At 52.4% G+C, this 23,437-nt stretch overlaps 1 protein-coding gene across 3 annotated transcripts in view; it reads left to right on the top strand.

Moving 5' to 3' along the window:
• Positions 1-23,437, top strand: part of ADCY3 (adenylate cyclase 3) — a 102,789-nt gene that overhangs the window by 43,405 nt on the left and 35,947 nt on the right. For all 3 annotated transcript variants that reach the window (XM_037812693.1, XM_037812692.1, XM_037812694.1), the window contains one exon: positions 5,463-5,612. In XM_037812693.1, coding sequence (XP_037668621.1) covers positions 5,463-5,612 — 150 coding nt within the window. The remainder of the gene's footprint in view (positions 1-5,462; positions 5,613-23,437) is intronic.

Here is a 23,437-nt window from a genome sequence, read left to right as displayed (position 1 = left end):
CTTCCTGCCCCACAGCTCCTTGGAGAGTTTTTCCAAAACATTTAAGTAAGTTTTAATGAAGGGCAGTTCCGCTCTCAGGCAGTGGAGTACCCGGTCCCTGAGGACGGCCGGCAGCCAGCCCTGCCTCCCGGGGGCAGCTCGCTCTCCTCCTTGGTTTTGCCTCCCCAGTTCTGGAATGTTCTGGAATCCTCGGGCTAGAATGAGCCTACGGGAAGAGGAGAGCCTGGGCAGGGGGCCACAGCCTGCGTCCGTGGGGAGATTTCCATTTTCAGGCCCTGCTTAGAGCAGTTCCCGCTCCCCACGCAGCCGGCGCAAACGGGTAGGATGTCGTGATTCAGACGGTTCCAGGAGGAAGGACTTCTGTAAAGGAATTTTCTCACAGTTGCGTTTCTGGGCTGGGGTATATAAATACTTCACTGGGCTCACTTGGGTTAGATGAAGCTTTACTTTGAATGTTTAGCCACTTGGGAGATTCATTCATTTCATTTATTATTTTTAAAATGTTGCATTAAGAAAACCCACAATTATTTTGAAATGTTCTTTCCAGAAGATAACTTTTAGGATTAGGAGATTTTTTTTTTTAATCTACAAATAAAGAAGACCCAGTGGCCTGGCCCCTCTGTCAGCACTGAGGGAGCTGGGGACAGGGCTCCCGCCTGGGGATTTTCACGATTTGGCATCTGTCACAAGCTCCCAGGTGGGGCCGCTGGCCGGGGACCAGGCCGAGCAGCAGGGCCTGGCACTGACCGTCTTGCTGGCCTTTGGGGCTGCGCTGACCGGGGGCCACTGCCCCCTTCTGGGACGAGGCTCATTGTCGTCATCAGATGGCATGTGGACGTCTTGGGGCCGGGGCCCTCGCAGCCATTTGTTATTAATAATCGCGGTGGCGAGGCTGGGGTCAGCCTTCCTGGCGTGTGTGTTCCCTGAAGGTTGTGTTGTGGGGGTTCCTGGGTTCCGTGAAGCTGTCCTCAGCATCACCCTGATGTGACCCCCCAAGCATTTGGGATTCTCTTTCCATGTCTGTGCCCACGTTGCCTCTTCCCTGGCAGTCTCCTAACCACCCACCCCTGCCCTGTCCTAGCTGGGAGGGCCCTCTGGGGAGTGACTGGGCCTCGGTCCTCTTTGTCGTGGGGGCAGGCCCTGGGGCTGGGAAGGCCAGCCTTTCTGGGGGCGGGGGGCTTGCCCACCTGCCCTGCAGATCGGAGGCATGGGGGTCACGGGTGAGGGAGGCTCTGGGAGCTGGGTCTGCGCCTCACGTCCATCCTGCCCGCAGCCGTGGGTTTCCTGAGTGCCTGGTGACAGGCGAGGCCGGGATGGTCTCGGGGGTGAGGAGACAGCGGCACCCGCCTGCTCCAGATGGCAGCAGGGCCCGTGGGGACGGCGGAGAGCATGGGAGGGACGCCAAGGCTTGCCGTGGATGGGGCCCAAGCAGGGCTCTCGGGGGGCGAGGCATGAGGGGCAGCCCACGGGGAGGGGGCGCCGGGGCCCAGCAGAGCTCGGGCCACCCTGGAGGCCAGGGTAGGGGATACTGAGGCAGCCTTGAAGGGAGAAGTGACGAGCTCCAAGAAGGAAGCCCCCTACCCTGTGTGCCCTGGGTGGGAGCACCAGAAAACTCATCCCAGGACAGCAGCACTCAGGGGCAGCCATTGTCATAGTGACCTGCAAGCCATTTCACCCTCTCGGAGGGTTCGCGGGTTCCCTTGCAGCCTTTTTTTCCTGGGTCTACAGTTCTGATACTACAATGAAAGGCAATGATCACTGATTTGTTTTAGGGAAGCAAGAGGATGACGGTGGTCCCCCAGCAGCCCTGCCCACCCCCCGTCGTGCCTTCCCCGTGTGGCGTCTGCTCTGGGCCTGTGGCTCCTGCGGCTCCTGCAGGGCCTGGCTCACTGCTGAGCGGCTGGAACGTTCTTGCAAACACAACTCAAGGGGCTCCTCCCTTTGCTAAGTGAGGTGCACTTTCCTAAATATAAAGCCGGAAATTTCTGCGTTTTAAGAGCTTAAAGTTAATAGCTCCCATTATGGTGAAAAGCTATGGGAAACCTGTAGGTTTCTCTGTTTCCAATTAAAAATGTGTATAGCTCACCCATAAGTGCTTTGTGGCTGGTATCTTCATAACAGTTTGAATTTTAGTTTTAAAAATGTCTAATATCCTTTCTGGAAAAAGGTGGGGCTTTCTGTATGTAAATAAATAAACTGAGGCGTGTTTTTAGGGTGGGGATTTGAGCCACAGAATAGCAGGATCTGTGTGCCCAAAGAGGCCTTGTCCTCTAGTTTGAGAACTTACATAAGTCTGTAAAATTGAATTGGAATACAGTACCTACCTCGCAGGTGTGGGGAAGGTGAAATGAGATGATGCTGACAAGCGCGTGCCTGTGGCCAAGGACGTAGTGTGGTGACATTGAGCTGATATTACAGGCAGGGAAACTGAGGCCAAGAGAGAGAGTCCCAGCCCCGGCTGCACGTGCGCATCCCCTGGGGGCTCTTCAAAGCGCTGCTACCGGCGCCCACCCCTGCCATGCCCAGCCCCACCCCTCGAGGCCCCCCCTCTGCCGAGCCCCTCCCCCCAGCCAGCCCCTGCCATGCCCCGCCCCGCCCCCACCGGGCCCCTGCCCCTCTGGGTGGAGCCCGGCCTGCCGTGCTGCCTTCCTCCCAGGTGCATGTGCTGAGACCCTCTTCCACCCCACATCTGGGGACTCCGGAACCTTCCTTCTGCAGAGTACTGTTGCTTCTTGGCTTGGGGTTTCCTTGGCCCAGTGGCACCCCATGTTGGATTTGTGCCCTGGACTTAGGGGTGAGAGCGGCCTTTCGGGGCCCTATTGGGCTGGGAGAGAGCGCCAGGATCGCCGTCAGGGCCCAGCAGAGGCCAGGGGCATCCCCTGCTCGGCCACAGCAGATTTAGAGAATTGGGGGAGTGCTAAGAAACCCAAGGCCTGGGACCCCCAGAGAGATGTCTAGGGACAGTGAGGTCTCAGGGAGGCAGGCCCCACACCCCCGGCCTTCTTGGAGCTGGACGTGGGCGGAGAAAGCAGGCGGGAAGGGGACAGAGCTCCTTGACCCGAATGCTCAGGAGACCAGAGGCAGCGTGGCTCGCTGATAGCTTGGGGACCCCCTCAGTCTGGCTGTGTCCAAGGCACCTTCTCCTTCCTAGGGCCTCCCTGAAAACTGGGCTCCTTGAATCCTCCCCTTGGCCGTCAGAATTGAAGAGGACCAGACAACGCCAGGGCTGGCAAGACCTTAGCTGTAGGGATGACAACGGTGAAGGTCAGACAGGTTCCCTGACCTGGAAGGCCCCCAGCTAGCGAGGGGCAGAGCCAAAGTCCAGGCCCTTCCTGAGTTTATTTTACATACTGTACTACAAGTAGAGTGCAAATGTGGATTTTATTTTTAAATATGCACAGTCCAGTGAAAGAAATGCTGTCACCAGGCACAAACCAAACCCCAGTCCCTCTTTGGGTTGTAATCTTTGGTTGCGATCGGTTTGGAGCTTTTTTTGCTGTGGTTGCCTTCTGTCTGCACATCGGGTCTGTTGTTGTTAGACACCCCAAGTAGTATATACAGGAACTCCCAGGACAAGCTCAGCACTTTACAGAGTCTCTCCCGTCCATCTCCACAAGGTGGCCTGGCTGGCAAGGCCAGGGGTGGGGTGTGTGTGGGAAAGGGGGGGACAGGAAATTTCCAGAGTGTGGAGCTCTCTCCTCAGCCTGTTGTGACAGCCAAGACCGCTCAGCCCTGCTGGAGGGTGATCTCTGCACTGCCGGAGGTTCCCGGAGCTCTGGGGCCCAGTACGGGGTGTGTTTGATTGGCTTTGACTCAACCAGGCAGAAGCTGGCAGCTTTTCTGACGATTAGGTGTATCCATTATTTGGATTAATTAGCCAATTGCACTGTTGGCTCTTCGGCGCAGTCAGTGGCTTGCGGCCAGTGCTGATGTGCTGATGTGCACCGCTCAGCTGTGTGTGTGTGGAGGGGCATAATGCCCCGAGCGGAAGGCGCGGGATCTGTTTCACGGGGCTGCGACTTGGCCCTTCTCCCCACGGCTGGGGCAGGTAGGGGGCTGCCCACGCCCAGGAATACTGGCGAGCTGTTGGAGGCTGCAGCCACCGAGGCAGCTTGTGGGTGTGCCCTGGTGACTTCATGTCCCGCATCATGACACACTGCACACACTAATTCGTTCATTTATTCAGCAGGCCTTCCCTGAGGGCCCCTGGGCTCAGCGCTGGCGACCAAGTGCAGACGTTTCTGGAACATTCTGCAGGGAGGGGGTGGGAGTGGTCCTCAGCAATGAGCACGGATTTGCCCGGAGGAAGCAGAAAAGCAGTTGAGAGGGGATAAGGTGCAACCAAGAATCCCAGAAGACAAATGTCAGAACTAGCCTCCTTTATTGTCCACTAAACCGTCCTGTTTAAAAATCTGAAATTAACCTTCCTACAGTTTTCACCTACCTTCAAATCCATAATGCTTCCCTGGGCCAACTTTCCCCCCACTAGGACCAGAAAGTAAGAAACTCTTCTGCCTCCTTACCTGCTTCTCAACTCCAAACCTGCGCCCAAGAAACCAGACCCCGCCGGGGAAGAGTCTGTCCTTCCCTCGGCAGGACCTGTGGGAGCTGTGGCTGGGAGGGTGGGTGCAACTGTCTGAGGGTGGGGAGACGTGCGGTCAGTGGTCTCAGTGGCCAGTCCAACCAGGGCCCAGGGTCGGAGCCAGCAGTAGCTGGAGCCGGGGCCAGATGGGTCTGACATTCAGGCCGCAGCCAGGGCTGCCTCTGGCAGGGGGAGTGGACCCGGGTCCCCTGGGGGCTCTGCAGGGAGCCAGGGCCTGGGGGTGGGGCATGGAGCTTGCAGGCAGGGGGTGATTCAGGTCCCGCCACCCACCCTCCCTTCCTCGTGAGACCGGCCACCCCCTCACTGGCTGGCAGGTGCAGGGTGACTGAGGGGATGCACCTGACTCCCCAGGAACGGAAGCATTGTGACTGCTGAGTCAGCCCAGTACCCCACGGAGGGCCTGCAGCTCCAGGATTACCCTCTCCTGCTGGTGGGGCCCGGGTTTCCTGAACCCTGCTCTCCAAGCATGCAGCACAGCACCCAAGAGCACCCAAAAAGCAAGTGCTCTGGAAGGACTGGGTGCACAAACGAGCGAGTGAGTGGGTGACTGAAGACAGCCTAGCTGTGGTGGGAAGCAGAGGGGAGGACACGTGAGCCGTAGCCCCTCCGCCAGCCTTCCAGACCTGCACCCGAGCCTTGCCTTCCAGGCCTGGGCTCTGCCCTTGTTGGGTGGGCCTTGACCATCCTTGGCAGCATCTGCTCCAAGGACCCACCCGTCCTGCCTGATCGAGGTCAGGGTCTCTGCTGCGGCTCTCCCCGGACACCCAGCAACTTGGGGTTTGATTCTGGTCACCCTGCCCCTCTCCCTCCGTCCCCTTTCTTGATGACGTGCCTTCACCATGGTCCTTCTCTCTCCCAGATTCTGGCCAACGTCTTCCTGTACCTGTGTGCCATCATCGTTGGCATCATGTCCTACTACATGACGGACCGCAAGCACCGGAAGGCCTTCCTGGAGGCCCGCCAGTCCCTGGAGGTGAAGATGAACCTGGAGGAGCAGAGCCAACAGCAGGTGAGGTTTGGGCCTCTGGAGGCTCTTTCAGGTGGCCTTGGGCCTAGGGCACTTGGGACCTGGAGCTTGGGTTCGGGCGGGAGGGGAGGAGGGGCCTGCAGGGATGGAGCCCCGTGAGCAGCCCCGGGGATATGTGGGCTTGGAGTTCCTCCACCGGGTCCAGGTGTTTGTCCACTCAAGCTGGCCTCCTGGGCCCCTCGGCACCAGAGAGCGTCCAGGACTTGTCAGCTTCTCTTGCTCAAAATTCACTCCTAAATCTCCCTCTCTGTGCTTGACTTAAACCAACTCTCTTTTCCTCTTTCTTCTTCTTTTTGGATAATTTAAAACTTTTTAAAGAAATGCATTGTCTAAGCAGCCAGCAGTGACTCCCCACATTTCCTTTCTGAGGTGAAAAGTTTCTATTCGTTTGTTTTTGATTATTTCTCTCCCAGCATCACTTTGTGTACTTCCTCCTCCATCCCCCCCCCCCCCCCCCCCCCCCCGCTTCTGGTTCAACCCCAGACTCTCCCTGTGTGGCTCCGTGCTCTGGGAGCTGCCATCCGTGCCAGGGTTGGGGTCTCGGCCTGTCCCACGGCCTTGGGAGGCCTTCTGGGCGACATCCGTCACCTCCCCCCTCCACCCAGGAGCACCATTTCCTTCTCCCCGCTTGCTTCCCATTCTAAGTCGTTTATGAAGTGAAACCAGCCCGATCCTTAGGGACCCCGCAGTTTACATTTCTGCTTCTGGAGAAGGGCCTGGTGGTGCCTGCTCCTTGTTTACTGGCCGCGATCCAGCCTAACCACGGCAGAACAGCCCCCCCAGTTCTCATGTGACTCAGTCTTTTAGGTCGTTTTTGGTCTGGTTTCATCCCAGATGCTTTTTGAAGGTCTCCAGAAATGACAGCCACTAATTTCCTGTTATCCGTAGGTTAATTTCCCTTTGAAAACAGGCTCCAGGGGCTCCTTGCCTCTGGAGCCAGGTCATCGGGTAGCCGGGAGGTTCTGCCTGCTCTGGGTTCCCTGAAATTGCTGTTGTCACAGACACCACTCTGGCCGATGGGCTGGCGTTTCGGGTTCCACCCTGGAGCCCTGGGCCTAGACTCAGAGTCTCCAGCCTCTGCTGTTTGAAGGCTCATGCAATGTCACCCGGGGACTTTCTTCTCTCTGTGGTTACCAATGGGAACGGAAGCTACTGGGCTGGGTCTTAGACTCATCGCTTTCAGAAGGCAGATCTTAGCTGGGGGTTCCCCTGACCTCTGTGATAAAGTCGAGGCTTAGGGTACCCCCTCCTCACCCGTCCTCTTCTGGTCCCTGTGGGCCTGTGACGTCAAGGAGCCTTCGCGGCTGGGACTGTGTCCAGAATCCTGCTTTCCTGGCTGTGTCGAGGCCCCTTCATGTCTGGTTTTCTAAAACTCATCTTGTTTGCACCTGATCTCTCATCCTGCGGAAGCATCCCTCTCAGATTCTCTGTGTTTCAAAGCAGTGCACGTGCCACCACGTAGCGGGGCAGGGGAGTGGTTTTCATGTAGCATTTATCAGTTTTCAGCCTGTCTGTCTGTGTTGGTGTTGTCTGATCCAGGACAGCTTAGGTCACATGGAGGGGCACTTGGTGGGGGGCTCCCCGAATGGCGAGGAAGGCCCTGTTTCCCACCCTGTAAGTTAGCCACGTCATCCCCCCCTTAGAGCATCTAGCTTCGTCTCCAGAGGGAGGTATCCGCACTGGTCTCGCAGGGTTTCTTGAGGGTCAAAGGAGACACAGGCAGCTGTGCTTTGCAGCCCGCAGAGCTTGGAAAGACGATGGGTGCCCAGGGTGCGTGGCCTGTGAGGCCGCCTTCTAATGCCTGGTGCCCACAGCCTCCCTTGGGGGTGTCCAGGGCCCAGGGACACCGTGGGGCAGCCAGAGGACCCCACAGCCTGCCCAGCCCTGACCAGCCGAGCAGACAGCCGACCCCAGCAGGGGGTTCCAGGCAGGGGGAGGGGCGCAGACCTCCCCCCAGGCCAGCGGGGTCTGTACCTGTCCATCGGGTGGAATGCGTTTGTCCAGCCAAGTTCTTTCCTGGGTTTGCTTCTCGGAGCCTCAGTTGCCCTATATTTAAAGTGCAGATGATGATAAAACCTTCGAGAGATGGTTTCGAGGGTGAGATGTCTGAATCCCTCGGAGTGCCACAGCACCGTTATCTCGGGGGGCAGCTGGGGTGCCGCCCCCACCCCTCCGTGCGTTCCCATTTGCCCTTTTCCTTTGGGTTTCTGTGACTGTACTTCAGCAAGACCAGCCTGTCGTTTCACCTTCTCTCCACGTCCTTCACAGGTTTGGTCTTGAGGTTTTGCTGGCCTCACGGAATAACTCGAGAAGTGTTTCCTCTTTCTAACCCCTGGAAGAGCTGGAGGAAGATATGGTTTATTCTGGTAAATGTTTAGAGGAATTCACCAGTGAAGCCCTGTGGGCTTGGAGTTTTCTTCCATGGGAGATTCCATGATTCCATTCTCGTAATAGTTATAAGGTGGTTCAAATTTTACATTTCTTTTCGTGTCAGTTTTGGAAAGTTCTGGTTTGGGTTCGTTTTTTTGTACATTTCCTGTTTTCAAGTTTCTGGCGTAATGTTCGTAATATTCTTTTTATCTGTTATGTCTGTGGGATTTGGGTTCTGTTCCCGTTTTCATTACTGCTATTGGTAATTTGTGCCTTCTATTTTGTATTTATTCTTACTGGGTCTTGGTAAGGTTTTTTTTATTTTTTAATGTGTTAGCCTTTTCAGTGAACCACCCTTTATCTTTGTTGCTTTCTTTTGCACATTTCTTTTTTATATGATTCGTTAATTTATGCTTTTATCTTTATCATTTTGTTTCTTTTACTTTCTCTGGGTTTAATTTGCTGTTCTTTTTTACTTTCTTCAGATGGAACTTAGATAATTAATTTTTCAACCTTTCTTTTCTAAGACATGAATTTATTGCTATTGATTTCCCTTATTACATTGCTGTAGCTTTATGCCTTAAGTTGTGATAGGTCCTTTTTTTATTGTCATTTAGTTCAAAATATTTTCTCACTTCAATTGAGGTGTCTTTGATCCATGAGTTATTTAGAAGTGCATTGATTAATTTCTAAACATTTAGGAGTTTTTTTAGTTATCTTTTTGTTATTGGTTTCTATGTTAATTCTCACTGTGGTCAAAGAACATGTTCTACCTGATTTCATTCCTTTGGGAGATTTGTTGGAGCTTGATTTTTGGCCTAGCATGGGGCCAATTCTGATGCACTTGAAAATGATGTGTAATTTGCAAAATGTATCAAAATGGCTTTCAAAAGGAAACAGTGTCAGTGATTATCAATTAAAGCACATTTGCATCTGTCTCCCCAGTTTGTAGTTTTGCCTTTTTGATCACAAGGGAAGGGCCTCGTGGCACTTTAATTTCATTTAACACCCCTTCTCCCCGGCCCCCTACTACTCTTTGTAGCTGTTGTAATAATATATTTTGAATCAACTTGTGTTTCACGCCTCACAAGACAATGCTATTATAATGCTATTATTGCTTGTACAGTTAATGTGCATTTACATTTACCCTCCTTTTTACCCTCTCTGTTGCTCCCCATTCCTTCTTCATTTCTATGCTTCCATCTTCTTGTAGAATTTCCTGTAGTACGTTTTTGGCACAGTTCTGTTGGCAATAAAATCTCTCCATTTCTAATTGCCTGAAAATGCATACTTATTTTGTTTTCATTTTTGAAAGGCATTTTTTGCTGGATGTAGAATTCTCCGTTACCAAATTTTTACTTTTGGCACTTGAAAGGTACCATTCCGTTATCCTCTGGCTTCTCTCATTTCTGTTGAAAAGCCAGCTGTCAGACCCTGCTGCTCCTTTTAAAGTAGTATTCTCTCCTCTGGTTGGTTGTACAAGGTTCACTTGTGTCTTTGATTTTCGCCAGTGCTACAGTGATGTATCTAGGGCTTTTCTTTGTAGTTAGCCTGCTTGGTTTTCAAAGAGCTTCTTGAATCCATGGCTTGTTACCTTTCATTATTTTGGGAAATTTGTCAGCTGGTATCTTTTTATTGCATTTGCCCCCTTCTATCCTTTCCTTCTGGGGCTCTCGGTACCCTTGTTAGATGTTTTTACCATATTCTGTAAGTCTCATGTTTGTTTGTTTGTTTTTTTTCTGTATCTTCTTTTTTTTCCTTTATGTGCTTCAGACTGGATATTTTTTACTGACCTAACTTCAGTTTACTATTCTGCTCTTCCTCTGCTTTGTCAAATCTGTGGTTGAGCTCATCTGTTGAATCCTTAATTTCAGTTATATATTTTTCCAGTTTAAGAATTTCCATTTGATTTTAAAAAATAGATTTCAGTTCTCTGGATAAATTCTCTATATTATCATCTATTTTTAAATAACATTTATTCTAAATTCCCTGCCTGACAACCATAATATCTGGAATACTGATGGGTGTGTTTTTTTCTGTTGATTTTTTTGTCCCATCTCCTGGCATGTCTGAGCTTTTTTTATTGGATGCTCGTGTTTTAGTTCCTGGCTGCAAGCAGATGCCATGCAATAGGTTGGCTTAAACAATGGGAATTTATTAGCTCATGGTTATGAGGCTAGGAGAAGTCCAAATCAAAGCACCACCGAGGCAACACTTTGTTCCAGAAGACGGGCGTTGCAGAAGACGGCCAGCGATCCTTGGTGCTCACTACTCTGTCACATGGAAATGCATATGGTGGCCTCTCCCATCTCTTCCGGTTCCCTTGACTTTCAGCTTCTTGCTTCCCGTGGCTTTCTCTCTCTGTGTTTGAATTTCATTTTCTTATAAAGGACTCTAGTCCTAGGATTAAGACTCGTCCTGACTGAGGTGGACACACCTTAAATGAAGTAGCCTCTTCGGAAGGTCCTCCTTCCAATGGGTCCACACCCACAGGAATGGGTTCAGTTTAAGAACATGTTTTTCTGGGGTACACACAGCTTCAAACCACCACAGCTGGCGCTTGTGTGTGAAAATGGGGGTGGCTCTGAGTGACGCTGCCTCCGCCCTGAGAGGATTGCCTTTTCTTCCGGCAGGTTGAGCAGGTGCAGAGCTCGTGACCCAGCATGCAGTTGAGGGGTGTGTGGCTTCAGCCTCAGGGGAGCTGGTCTGTTCTGTTTTGTGCCCACCTGGGAAATAGCCTCTGTGTGTGGGGGTGTGTGTGTGTGGGTGTGTGTCTTAACTGAAAGGCTGGCCCTGATCTTGGGGACCCTGAACTCCCCGGACCACGAGTCGGCTGCCCTCTGCTTTGCATTAGCCTCTTGGCCGTCACTTTCTGCTTGGCTTCTCGGCCTCTTGCCCTGCAGCTCTGGAACCAGCGGCGCCTCGGGGGAAGACAGTGTAGAGAGTCAGGCCACCTCTTTGTGCCCTGGGTGTCAGCCCCTTGACTTCTGCCCGCCTGGGAACCCTCGCCCACCGTCCCCGTGTCTCCAGCCCCTCAGAGCCTCTCGCCGGCTCGCAGCCCAGCCTCTCGGCCCAGACCTCGGCAACAGGTGGCCGAGCGCGTTAGGCTTGCTGAAATTTCACCGGGACCCTGGTTGTTTCCAGTACTTTCAAACAGCTGTTTTTATGATTTTTTGTTTGTTTGTTTTTGTAAATTTAATGTAATTTTATCCAGCTTTTATAGTTGCTCTTGGTAGAAGGGCTGGCCTGATTTCAGCTGCTCTGTAATAGCAGGAAGCAAATGTTGAATATTATTCAAACTTTTTTAAACTTTATTTTTGAGGAGCTAAAAGTGTAATTGGTCTAAAATTATAAACGAATGAAAATGGGTTTCCCGTGAACTGTAGGTCTCCCCACCCACTTCCCCTGGCCGTCTCGCCCCAGTCTTACAGCCGCCATCGTCCGTCTCACGTACCCTTTCAGGGGTCGTCCGCTTATCCAGATGCGTGTGTGTGGACTCCTTACACACGCCATGGTGCCGCGTTCACCCTTCTGTGTTCCTTCGTCCCTTAGTTCCCTAGAGAGTGTACCATGTCCCTGCTGTGTTGCTTCTTCCTTTTTAGTGACTGTGAATGACAGTGGTGTATTCCGTCTTATAGAAGTGACATAATTTATTAAACCAGGCTCCTAGAGATAGATACTTAGGCTATTTTCAGTCTTTTGTTTTTGTACACGTTGCTGTCGCAAATATCCTTATAGGGACACCATATTGTACGTGTACGAGCGTCTCCGAAGAATAAGAACCTGGAAGTGGCATTGCTGGATTAACATGTATGTGCATGTTTAATGTTGATAAATATTGCCAAGCTGTTTTCTAGAGAGAGCCAACCTGTTTACACTCCTCCCAGCAGTGAAGGAGAGTGCACTCGGGCACTTACATTTTCCTTGTTTGTCTAGAAAATGCTTCTTTGCTTTGGAAACCCCTGCAGCTCCTCCGCGGGTTCCTGTTTGCAAACCCCAGTGCTGGCGAGCAGAACCTGAGGCGGGGAGTGGCTCAAGTCACACCTAGATAGACTGAGGGCTGGACGAGGTTCTTTTCCTTTTCAGAAAACATTGTGTAATATTTGATAAGATTAGACAAGTATAAAGGAAAAAATACTAACAGGAAAATTCCTTCAAGTTTTTTTCCCCTTCTGTGTTTCGAAAGAGTGACTTGATCACGCTTTAACCTGATTATAAAAGTATTGCTTTATTCTTGTCTATTATAGCAGTAAGCACAGCCATTACAACCAGGTGTCGAGTCCTTCTGTCCGTCCCACCTGGTTATTGAGGAAAGTGCTGTGAAGTGCTCAGCAGAGAAGGTGGCTGTTCCAGTTGTCTGCCGCTGGTATTAATGTCCTTGGTGGGTAAGAGTTTGAAGATATGGAAAAGTGTAGATGAGACCAGGGAAACCTCCCATCAGCTGGGGGTTTCTTGAAAAATAAATCCTCATTTAATAGCAGGTGATGAATTGAGTTCCTGGCTAGAAAAGGGTCCCAAGTTTTTGCTTGTTTTATAAAATGAGACAGGCCCCTGGTGGTCCCCGCGGTGGCCCACAGTGGCCTCTGCCTGCCCTTGCTCCTGAGGACGAGAGACCCAGCCCGCTGCACTCGCCGTTTTCCCCTCGTCCTCCTCTCTCTGTGACCAGCCTGCCCCACGGGGGAGACCCCATGGTGAACTCAGACCCGGGGTGTGCATCCAATCCCCACCAGTGGTTTCTGGGGGGCGGCGAGCTCTGGCTTCCCCACCTCCTCACTGTATGATGTTGGCACTTTGCCTCTCTGGCCCTTGGCTTCGTCTTCTGAAAAACTGGGATTAAAAATAACACCATCGTCATGGGGTTGCCTGGGAGTCAGGTGGGATGAGGACTCTGAGGTGGAAGCCTGACACCGTGGTGGTAGCTGCTGTCACGCTGGCCCGGCCCCCGGGGACACACTGGCTGCGAGGTGGGAGGTTGCTGGCTGGGGCCGGCTCTCCAGGGTTGCAGTCAGGACAGTGGCTGCCTGTCCCAGTGACGTGTGCTGCGGCTGATTGTACACCCAGGAGCTCAGCGAGTTCGTCTTCAGAGCTGAGTGCTGGCTAGTAAGCGAGGGTGCACAAGTCCTTTCGGTTCCTCCTGTATATGCCCCCTGTGAGAATAAAAATGAGATAGGAGATGTGGAAATGGTTTGGAAGAGGGCTGTGGAAAGCCCTAGAAGGACTGGAAGCCGACGTTGGCCTGGACGAGGCGCCCGTCTCAGGGGCCACTTGAAATTGGTGTGTGTGGTGCCACAGTAGGGCACCCAGGGATTCACGGCGTTTAGTGCCTTTTTTCTTTAATTCTCAATTTTTAAAAAATATCTCACCACACCCTTTGTAGAACAGGCCTCCTTTCGGAGTGTGGTTCCCAGAGTCCGCACCTTGTTTTCATTTTGCAGGCGTGCGTTTGGAGTGGCAGGTGCCCCACAGGGTACAGGGTGGTCCGGGGCCGCCCGGGCTCCCCTCTGGGCTGCACCTCCCTCCTCGGCTCTGAAATGAGGCGGAGGGAGTGCCGGCACCGGGGCCCAATGTCTGGGTTCTCCAATGGATCCCGTTGCTCGTTGCTGGCCCCGGAGAGGCTGGGCTCTCCCTTGAGGAGGGTCTGACCTCCTGCTGGCTCGTCCTCGCCCAGGCTGGGGCCGAGGCATCGTGCCGGGCCTCCCCTCTGCACCCTCCTCAGGTTGGCCCGTCCGGCAGCGCTGGGTGATGAGAAGAAACAGGCTCTCAGGGTCCAATCAGCTTTGCCTCTTGAACCTCCCTGGCTTCCGTCTCCATCGAGTTAAAGCTCCGCGGCCCCAGCATGCATTTGCAGAGCACACGTCCACCTTTTTCAGGTCCCTGATGGCTCCCCCTCGCTGCTGCCCTTGCTGCTTCCCGCGGAAGTCAGGCTGCTGTGCTGGCATCGAGTTGTTTAGCAGCCTTCCCAGCTCTGCGGTGTGCCAGGGTGGAGCGGAGGCCCAGAGGAAAGAGCTGGGGTTGTTTTTCTCTGTTCCCTGGTGGCCACACTCCGGGCTTCAGTTTGGGACCTCAAGGGTTGCTAAGCGCCCCAGCTACCGCTGGCAACAGCAGCACCAGGCAGTCTGCCCACCCAGGACTCACCTGTTGCCAGGTGCAGACTGCAGGGTTTGAGACCTGCTGAAACGTGCGTGCGGAATGACTTCCCGGGGAGTGGGGTGTGGCTCAAGGAGGACGAGGGGAGAGGACGGGAGGATGGCAGGAGGTTGAGGCCGAGGCTGCCTGCGTGGCCCCCAGGCCGAGCTCAGTTGGGCCGATGAGTTCTCCGCCGGGGCCAACTCAAGTGCAGGCAGCTGCCCTCCGTCCGCGCCCTTCAGGGGCTGGGGGTGGGAGTGGGGGCCTGGGGGCTGCAGACGGAAGGCCCGGGCTGACGGCGCAGAACGGCACTCACTGTCACTCAGGGAAAGTGGTCTGGGTGGACACCAGATTGTCTCCGCTCAGCTCTCGGGGGGACACACGGATGGAGCAGCCGCTTCGCTCTGTCTCCCCTCTCCCTTGGGCCTGATGTCCGGGTCCCTTGCTGCTGCTCCGCGCCGTGGTCTCTCCTAGCTGGGTGACCGTCCGCCCCTACCAGGCCTTGGAGGGAAGAGCTGCCCACGGTCACGGCAAGAGGCCGGCCTCTCCCCGGACCCTGGGATGCTGCCATGTCGCAAGCTCGGCGTCTGCTTCTTGTCTTTCTGAACGTCCCTCCTCTCTGACCACTGCCCACGTCCACCTCACTGTCCTCCCCAAGACCTTTTGCGATAGGACGGGGCAGGGAGTAATCTGTGTTGCACCCCATCCTGCGAGGAGGTTGGAGGGGATGAGGGGCTTGGGGCGAGGGGGAGGCCTGGGGGGGGCTGCCAATGGCCTCTGTGTGCCCTCTGTACCCCGGGACGCGGTGTCGGGCTGGGGAAGCCCACCCTGTGGGGCGGGACAGCGGGGGAGCGGGCTGTGCGGGGGAAAGAGCACGCCAGCCCCTTCCACGGAGGGTCCCCCTCGTCCCCCCGGGGTGGAGGCTGCGCCGTAGGGAGAGCAGCCTCTGACCCGGGGCGCAGACCCTCACCCCTGCCGTTCTCCTCACAACCTGCTTGCATCTTAGCTTCTTCACAGAACCACTCGTGAGAGTATCTGGTATTTTTTAGTTTTGCTTTTAGCCTTGAATGCCTTGGGGTGAGGAAGGCCAGCGGGTGAATTCTCCACAGTGTGAAGTATGGGGTAGTGTTTCTGTGGGTTCTGCACCTCTCCAGGATTTCCCCAGAGCAGTCGTCACCCATCATTCCGGCTGTGCAGAAACCCCTGTTGTAGAGGGTGCAGGGGGTGAGCCCGCAGGGGCAGGCTGTGCAGGGGCGGGTGTTTACTGACCACTTTCTTTGTGCCAGGCTCTGGGCTGAGGGGCCTGGGGAGGGCATCAGCCCCGAGGGGCAGGGGGGCTCAGGGCTGAGGAGTGGTGGGTGTCAGCCCTGAGGGGCCTGGGGGGGGCAGAGGAGGAAGGGAGGCCTGCAGGCCGACCCGGGGAGAGTCCCAGAAGTGTGTTCAGTGTTGGACTTGCAGCTGACAGACGTGGCCCCTCGGGGGTGGTGGAGGCAGGAGGGAGCGTCTGGAGCAGCCTGGAGGGCAGAGGTGGGGTGTGAGGGGTGAGGCGGGAGGGCGGGAGGGCCTGGTGATGGACGATGCTGGTGAGGCGCTCCTTTGCCCCTCCTGTGGGATGGGCTGAAGACGGGAGACCCCGGAACCTGGTGTGGGGCTGGGCCAAGGCGGTGGCCGAGGGGTGCAGAGGGAAGGAGGGGAGCCACGTTTGTGGGAAGCACTCGGGGGGGCGGGAAGAGGGAGGAGCGTGGCCTGCGTCTCGCCCGGTCACCAGGAGATTCCGTCTGGGTCACCTGCTCGGGCCTTTGTGACGGGGCAGCACCAGCTACCCTTTCAGCCCGGGATGGAAGCCAGTGGCGGGCACTTCCCCAGCGGGCATGGCCGCATCTCTCCACAGATTGCAGAGGCGGCCTCGGCCTCCTTCTCAACCCCGAGCTGTAGGCAGCTGCTGTCGGGTCCTCTCCTGACTTGTACCTAATTGCTACAGCGTCCTGGAGCTGTAGGTCTGGTAGCGTAGCAGTATGCAGCTGATAACATTAAAATTAAATACAGTTTAAAAGTGAGTTCCTCCATTGCACTCGCCACGGGGCACTTCTAGGATTGCAGAAAGTTGTGTTGGGTAGCGATGTTCTGGAGGGTGGGTGTTCTGGAGGGTGCCCGCTGCCCCTTGGGCCCCGTCTCCCAGCTGACAGCTCATTAGCTCAGCCAGCCTCTAATGAGCACCTCCTCTGGGCAGGCACTCTTGCCGGAGGGCTCCAGTTCCCATGTGTGAGGCATCTTCAGGCGCCGAGGGCCGTCTCCCGAGGCTGCAGTGCCCTTGGCCACGCCGTGGTCCCTTCCCCTGGGGGCCTCATGACTGCCACGTGCTCAGCGGCCCCTGCCGCCTCTGGTGTGGTGCACGCTCGGGGCTGAGCCGGGTGTGCATGATTTCTCTGCTGTTCCAGGTGATGTGGTCTGATGATGACATGGCCTGATGGTGCCGTGGCCCTGGGGGGGACTGGCCTCCCCCCCGGTGAGGGGAACTTGTGGGCGCTCTTCTCCCTTGGAGGCGTCAACCTGGGGAGACTCTGGGACGCTGGCCTGGGGCCTGTTCTCATGATTGTTTCCAAGAGAGAGTGCTTTTCGGGTTGCTCCACCTGGGTGACCCCTCACTCCCGTGGGAGACATGACCACCCTGTCCCTCTGAGCCTTTGGGAGCACTGGTCACCTTTGACCTTCCTCAAGGACTTGCATGGATGTCTGGTGACTGTTCTTTGAGGGACCAGGGCCACGACCTTGTTCTCTGAATGGGGGTAGCCCGGGTGTGCCCCCCAGTCTGCAGGGCGGGGCTGGCCCTGGGGTTTGCAGGTTTCACACTTCATGGTCTTTTGGGCTCTTGTCCGCGAGAGGGGAGCCGTGTGGGCCCTGACTTCCCAGGCTAGCAGGCCCCTGTCCTCCCATTCCCCGTTTCCTATCTCCCACAGCCACCCTGCTCGCGTGGGCAGGCGGGGGTTAGCACCGGGAGGGTCCAGGGGCCTCTGCATCCAAGTGGCCTGAAAGCATCAACAATTTGGATAGATTGGAACCAGGCCAGACAGGTTTGCACAGCAGCTGTGGGTGTGCCCCCAGCCTGATCGGGTGTGTGTGTCTGTGTGAGCACACACGGGGACACACCCACAGACAAGCAGACTCCCCTCGTGCCCTCACACGGGCCCTGGGTGGGCACGCACCGTGAGGCCTGGCCAGTGGTCTCTCCCTCTCCGTCTCCCTCCCTCCCTCCCTCCGCCCCCTTGGCTCTAGACACTTAGCTTCTCATCAGCCGGGCTCATTTGTCCAAATCCCTGCTGGCCGCCTTGCTGTGGTTAAGTCCTGAATGCCTCATCAGAGCGGCAGCTGTAACAACCCGGGGGCCCCTGGGAGCCGGGCTGGCCGCTTCCCCGGTTTCAGTCCCGAGCCGAGGGCGGGGCGGCCTGAGTCACCCCTGCGGGAGGGGGCTTGGCCGGTGCTGCCCAAGAGCCTGGCCATGGCCTTGCCCACAGATGTCCTGCCGGGGGCTCCCAGCCCGCAGAGCAGCTCAGGGGTCCCCTCCGCCAAGACTCTGCGGCCCCCTTAGCTGACACCGCCCGGGGCAGGATCGAGGGGTTTCTCCTCGGGGTCTCGGCTATTTTCTGCTCTGCCAGAAAGACTAGGAGGGACTCTCCAGACCAGCCTCATTTGGTTGTTTTCCCAGAGAGGGCGAGGCTGGGCTTTCATTACCGTACTGTGTGTTTTGGGGTAACTGTCGCGGCGTTGCAGGGAGAGGAGGCTGTGCCGAGCCGTTCTCCCCGACGTCTTCCTCGGCGCCCCAGGCCTGGCCGGACCCCCGGCCCACCGTCTGCGCCCTGGGAGCTCACCGCCTCCCCCAGACGCACATTCCTTATTTAAGCTGTTTTGACTCTTAGCAAGTCCTCCCTCTTCTGGAAGCAGCGTCTGTTTCCCGGAGCCTCCCTTGTGGCTTCTTTCATGGAGCTCAGAGACCAGCCGGGTCCCTTCCCACACCTTGGCTCTCCTTGGACGCGTAGCTGCGCCCCCCCGGGCCGGTGCAGCCCCCAGCCCGCCTAGCCACTCCTCGGGGGTGCTCCCCAGGAGGTCGCCTCGGTCTAATTCCTTCTGTGGGGGGCCAGGCCATGGACCCACACCCGCCTCTTTCCAGGCAGCTACTCAACAAGTGAATTTATTTTACGTCCAACAGCCTCTCAGACGGTGAGACTTTTTCCCCGGCCTCGATGAACTCTACCTCCCCCATTCTCTCCTCCTGTGGCTTTGGGGACTTGAGTAGAGACTATGACGTCCCCCTTGTGGTGAACAGAAGTGTGTACCCCAGTTTAGACGTGTGCCTAATCTGCCTTCCCCTGGGTGTGGAGCCCACTACAAATAGGATCTCTTGAAGATGTTATTTTTAGTTAACATGTGGCTCAACTGAATGAAGGTGCGCTCAGTCCGTGACTGGAAGCCTTAGAGAGAGAAGCTGGAAGCCAGAAGTTGCAGAAACAGGAGGAGCCAACGTACAGAGAGACCCTGAGTGATGGGGGCAGAGATGCAGCCACGGAACCCCTGCAGCAGGCCCACCCCAGACGCTGTGGATTTTTAGGAGAAAGTGTTGCTTTGCCTGTTCCTCCATCTAGCCTTTCAAACCGCGAGCCAATAAATGCTTGTTTTTAAGCCAAAACCAGAGCGTGGTATTTGTGCTAGCAGCACAGGCAAACCAAGGCCCGCCTTTTGAATTTCATCGTCTACGTGTCCCCAGGTCCCTCGTATTAACCAGTTGCCGTCCATACACGGTATAAACATGTCCTCAGCAACGTCTGAAGAGTTGTCCGTCAGGAGAATAAAGGATCCACAGGATCACCCCTCTTGTAGGTGAGGGACCGAGCCCAGAGGGACACAGCCCTTGCCCGGGGTCAGGGGGACCTTCGCAGCCTCCCCACCAGGCCTGTGGCCTCTGTTCACCCCCAAAGCCTCAGCCAGGGAGCCCCCCTTCCCTCCGCTGAGATTTGTTGAGAACTTAGAATGCCCTGTCTGCTCGTGTGGCCTCCGTGAAGCATCACTCTTGCCACACCTGCCACCTCCACCTCCAGCGGATGGCCCTTTGAGTCCAGACCTGCAGATTGTAAAAGCAGCTTCAACAAAGGACATGTCGTCTTCCACGCTCCAGTGTTCTGAGGAACGTCCACTCGCCACTGCAGGTTGTGGTCTAAGCCTGCGACACCTGCCCCCGGCCATCAGGGCAGCACGCTTGCTGGGCGTTCTTACCTGCAAGCCCGAAAAGGCCCCGTCCTGGGACAGGTGGCCCTTCTGTGCACCGGGATTTTGAAAAGGAGGTACAGTGGACCTGCAGTTATCACAAAAATTCAGCACGGTGAAAACACAAGACAACGAATAACGGGCATTTGAATCCAAAGTAGTAGGCGTTTTAAAGAGATGGGTGCTCGTTTCGATTCTGTTTTGCAGTCCACTTGACAAAACAACTGATTTTAAAGGATCAAGGGAAAAGAAAAATAAAAAGAATAATTAAATTGTCTCCCTTCCCGCTCCCCATTTGTTCCTGACAAACTTCAATCACATCTTCCTCCAGTCCCACTTTTCTTTTTCCTTTTTTAAATTAGTATTTTTTAATTAAAGAAGTAGGTTTACAGAGAAATCATGCAGAAAATACAAAGTTCCAATATACCCACTCTAAAACCCACAGTTTTCCCTATTATTAATACCTTGCATTTGCTACAAATGATGAAACAACATTATTATAATTATACTATTAACTTTTACTGCCATCACCACCATCCACTACCAGTCAACCCAAATAGAAACACTGTGCATTTTTAAAATGCAATTTTATTGAGATACATTCACATACCATATAATCCCTCCAAAATATACAATCAGTGGCTCACAGTGTCGTCATATAGTTGTGTATTCATCACCACAATCAATTTTAGAATATTTTCATTACTCCCCCCTAAAAATAATAAAATGAAAAATAAATGAAAAATAAACATAAAAAGGAACACCCAAAACATCCCATATTCCTTATCCCCCTTATTAGGTATATATATATTTTGTCTTTATTTTATTACTTATCTGCCCATACACTGGATCCAGGGAGTGTCAGTCACAAGATTTTCACAATCACACGGTCACACGATAAAAGTCATATAGTTAAACAATCGTCATTGAGAAATCTAGACTATTGCATTACAGTCCAAGAGTTTCAGGTATTTCCTTCTAGCTGTTACAAAACACTAGAAACTAAAAAGTGATATCTATATAATACATAAGAATAACCTCTAGCATGACCTCTCCACTGAAATCTCTTAGCCACCGAAACTATTTTGTTCCATTGCTTTTCCCCCTTTTGGTCAAGACGGCATTCTCAATCCCATGATGCCAGGGCAGGCTCATCCCTGGGAGTCCTGTCCCTCGTTGCCAGGGAGACTTAAACCCCTGGGAGTCATGTCCCATGAAGGGGGGAGGGCAGTGAGTTTACCTGCAGAGTTGGCTTAAAGAGAGGCCCCATCTGAGCAACAAAAGAGCTTCTTTGGAGGTGACTCTTAGACATAGTTATAAGTTGGCTTAGCCTCTCCTTTGCAGAGATGAGAAACTGTACATGTTAAACCTTAACCCCCCATTCCCCACCCCAGCCCCTGTAACCTATATTCTAGATTCATACTCTGAATTTTTTCCCTCTATTTCATATCAGTGAGCTCACACAGTATTTTTCCTTTTGTGTCTGGCTTATTTTGCTCAACATGATGTCTTCAAGGTTCATCCATGTTGTTGCATGTATCAGAACATCATTCCTGTTTACATTGAATAACATTTCATTGTATGTATTTACCACATTTTGTTTATCCATTCATTTGTTGATGGACACTTGGGTTTCTTCTGTCTTTTGGCAATTGTGAATATCAGTGTGAAAATCCCTGCTTTCATTTTTTTTTTTTTTTTGGTGTATGTACTTGGTAGTTGGATTGCCGGGTCATAAGGTAATTCTGTACTTAGCTTTCTGAGGAGCCACCAAACTGTCTTCCACAGCGGCTGCACCAATTTACAGTCCTGCCAGCACTGAATGGGTGTTCCTATTTCTCTGCCTCCTCTCCAACACTTGGAATTTTCTGTTTGTTTTTTTTTTTAATAGTAGCCATTCTAGTAGGTATCTCTTTGTGGTTTTGTTTTGCATTTCCCTAATGGCTGATGATGTTGAGCATCTTTTCATGTGCTTTTTGGCCATTTATAAATCTTGTTTAGAGAAATGTCTTTTCAAACCTTTTGTCCATTTTTAAATTGGGTTGTCATCTTTTTGTTATTGAGTTGTAGGATTTCATTATATATTCTGGATGTTAAACTCTTAATGGATTGTGGTTCCCAAATGTTTTCTCCATTACTTAAAGTTATCTTTTTACTATCATGCTATGCAAAACTTTTTCATTTTGATGAGATGCTATTTTTTTTTTTCTTTTGTTGCTTGTGCTTTTGTTGTAAAGTCTAAGGAACTATCTCCCGACAAATAGCTCTGAAGATACTCTACTATGCTTTCTTCTAGGAGTTTTATAGTTTGGGTGCTTACATTTAGGTCTCTGATACATTTTGAGTTTATTTTTGAATACGGTGTGCAGTAGGGGTCCACCTTCATTCATTGGCAAATGGATATCCAGTTTTCCCAGCACCATTTGTTGAAGAGAGTATTCGTTCCCAATTGAGTGACTTGACACTCTTGTCAAAAAGCAAATGGCCACAGATGTGAGGGTTTATTTCTGAACTCTCGATTCATTTCCATTGTTGATAGGTCTGTGCTTGTGCCAGAACCAAGCTGTTTTGTGGCCACGTTGCTGATTACATTTATTAGTTCCAGTAGCTTTGTTGTAGATTTTTCAGGATTTTCTATATATAGGATCATGTCATCCGCAAATAAGGAAAGTTTTACTTCTTCCTTTCCAATTTGAATGACTTTTATTTCTTTTCTTGCCTAATTGCTCTGGCTAGAACTTTCAGCAAAATGTTGAATAACAGTAGTGACAGTGGGCATCCTTGTCTTGTTCCAGACCTTAGAAAGTTTTCAGTCTTTCACCACTGAGTGTGATATTAACAGCAGGTTTTTCATATATGCCCTTCAGGAAGATTCCTTCTATTCCTAGTTTTCTGTGTGTATTTATCAAGCAGGATTCCTGGATTTTGTCAAATGTCTTTTCTGCATTAATTCATATGATCATATGGTTTTTTTCCTCTTTGTTCTGTTAATTTGGTGTATTACATTAATATATTTTCTTACGTTGTACCACCCTTGCATACCTGGGATAAATCCCACTTGATCATGGTGTGTAATCTTTTTGATTACACACCATGTAATGTGTGCTGTTGGATTCAGTTTACTAGTATATTGTTGAAGTTTTGCATCTGTATTCATAAGGAATACTGGTCCATGATTTTCTTTTCTTGCGTTATCTTTAGCTGCCTTTGGCATTAGGGTTATTTTCTCATAGAATAAGTTAGGGAGTGTTCCTTCCTCTTTGATTTTTTGGAAGAGTTTGAGCAGGAATGGTGTTAACTCTTCTTGGAATGTTTGATAAAATTCTCCTGTGAAGCCATCTGGTCCCGGACATTTCTTTGTTGGGAGTGTTTTGTTTTGTTTTGTTTTAATTCAGTTTTATTGAGAAATATTCACATACCATACAGTCATCCATGGTGTAAAATCAACTGTTCACAGTACCATCTTATAGTTGCACATTCATCACCCCAGTCTATTTTTGAACATTTTCCTTAACAGCAGAAAGAATCAGAATCAGAATAAAAAATAAAAATAAAACAATAAAAACACCCAGATTACCCACCCCATCCCACCCTATTTCTCATTTAGGTTTTGTCCCCATCTTTCTACTCATTCATCCATACACTGGATAAAGGGAGTGCGATCCACAGGGTTTTCACAATCACACTGTCACCATTGTAAGCTACACTGTTACACACTCGTCTTCAAGAGTCAAGGCTAGTGGGTTGGAGTTTGGTAGTTTCAGGTATTTACTTCTAGCTATTCCAATATATTAAAACCTAAAAAGTGCTATCTATATAGTATGTAAGAATGTCCACCAGAGTGACCTCTTAACTCCTTTTGAAATCTCTTAGCCACTGAAGCTCCATTTTGTTTCATTTTGCATCCCCCTTTTGGTCAAGAAGATGTTCTGAATCCCAGGATGCCAGTTCCAGATTCATCCCCGTGAGTCATATCCTGCATTGCCAGGGAGATTTACACCCTTGGGAGTCAGGTCCCACATAAGGGGAGGGCAGTGAGATCGTCTGCCAAGGTG

The sequence above is a fragment of the Choloepus didactylus genome, chromosome 20 (assembly GCF_015220235.1).
Source record: "Choloepus didactylus isolate mChoDid1 chromosome 20, mChoDid1.pri, whole genome shotgun sequence".
In the NCBI taxonomy this organism is placed as follows: domain Eukaryota; kingdom Metazoa; phylum Chordata; class Mammalia; order Pilosa; family Megalonychidae; genus Choloepus; species Choloepus didactylus.
The sequence above is the reverse complement of the archived record's forward strand: the minus strand, read 5'-3'. Positions and strand labels throughout refer to the sequence as shown.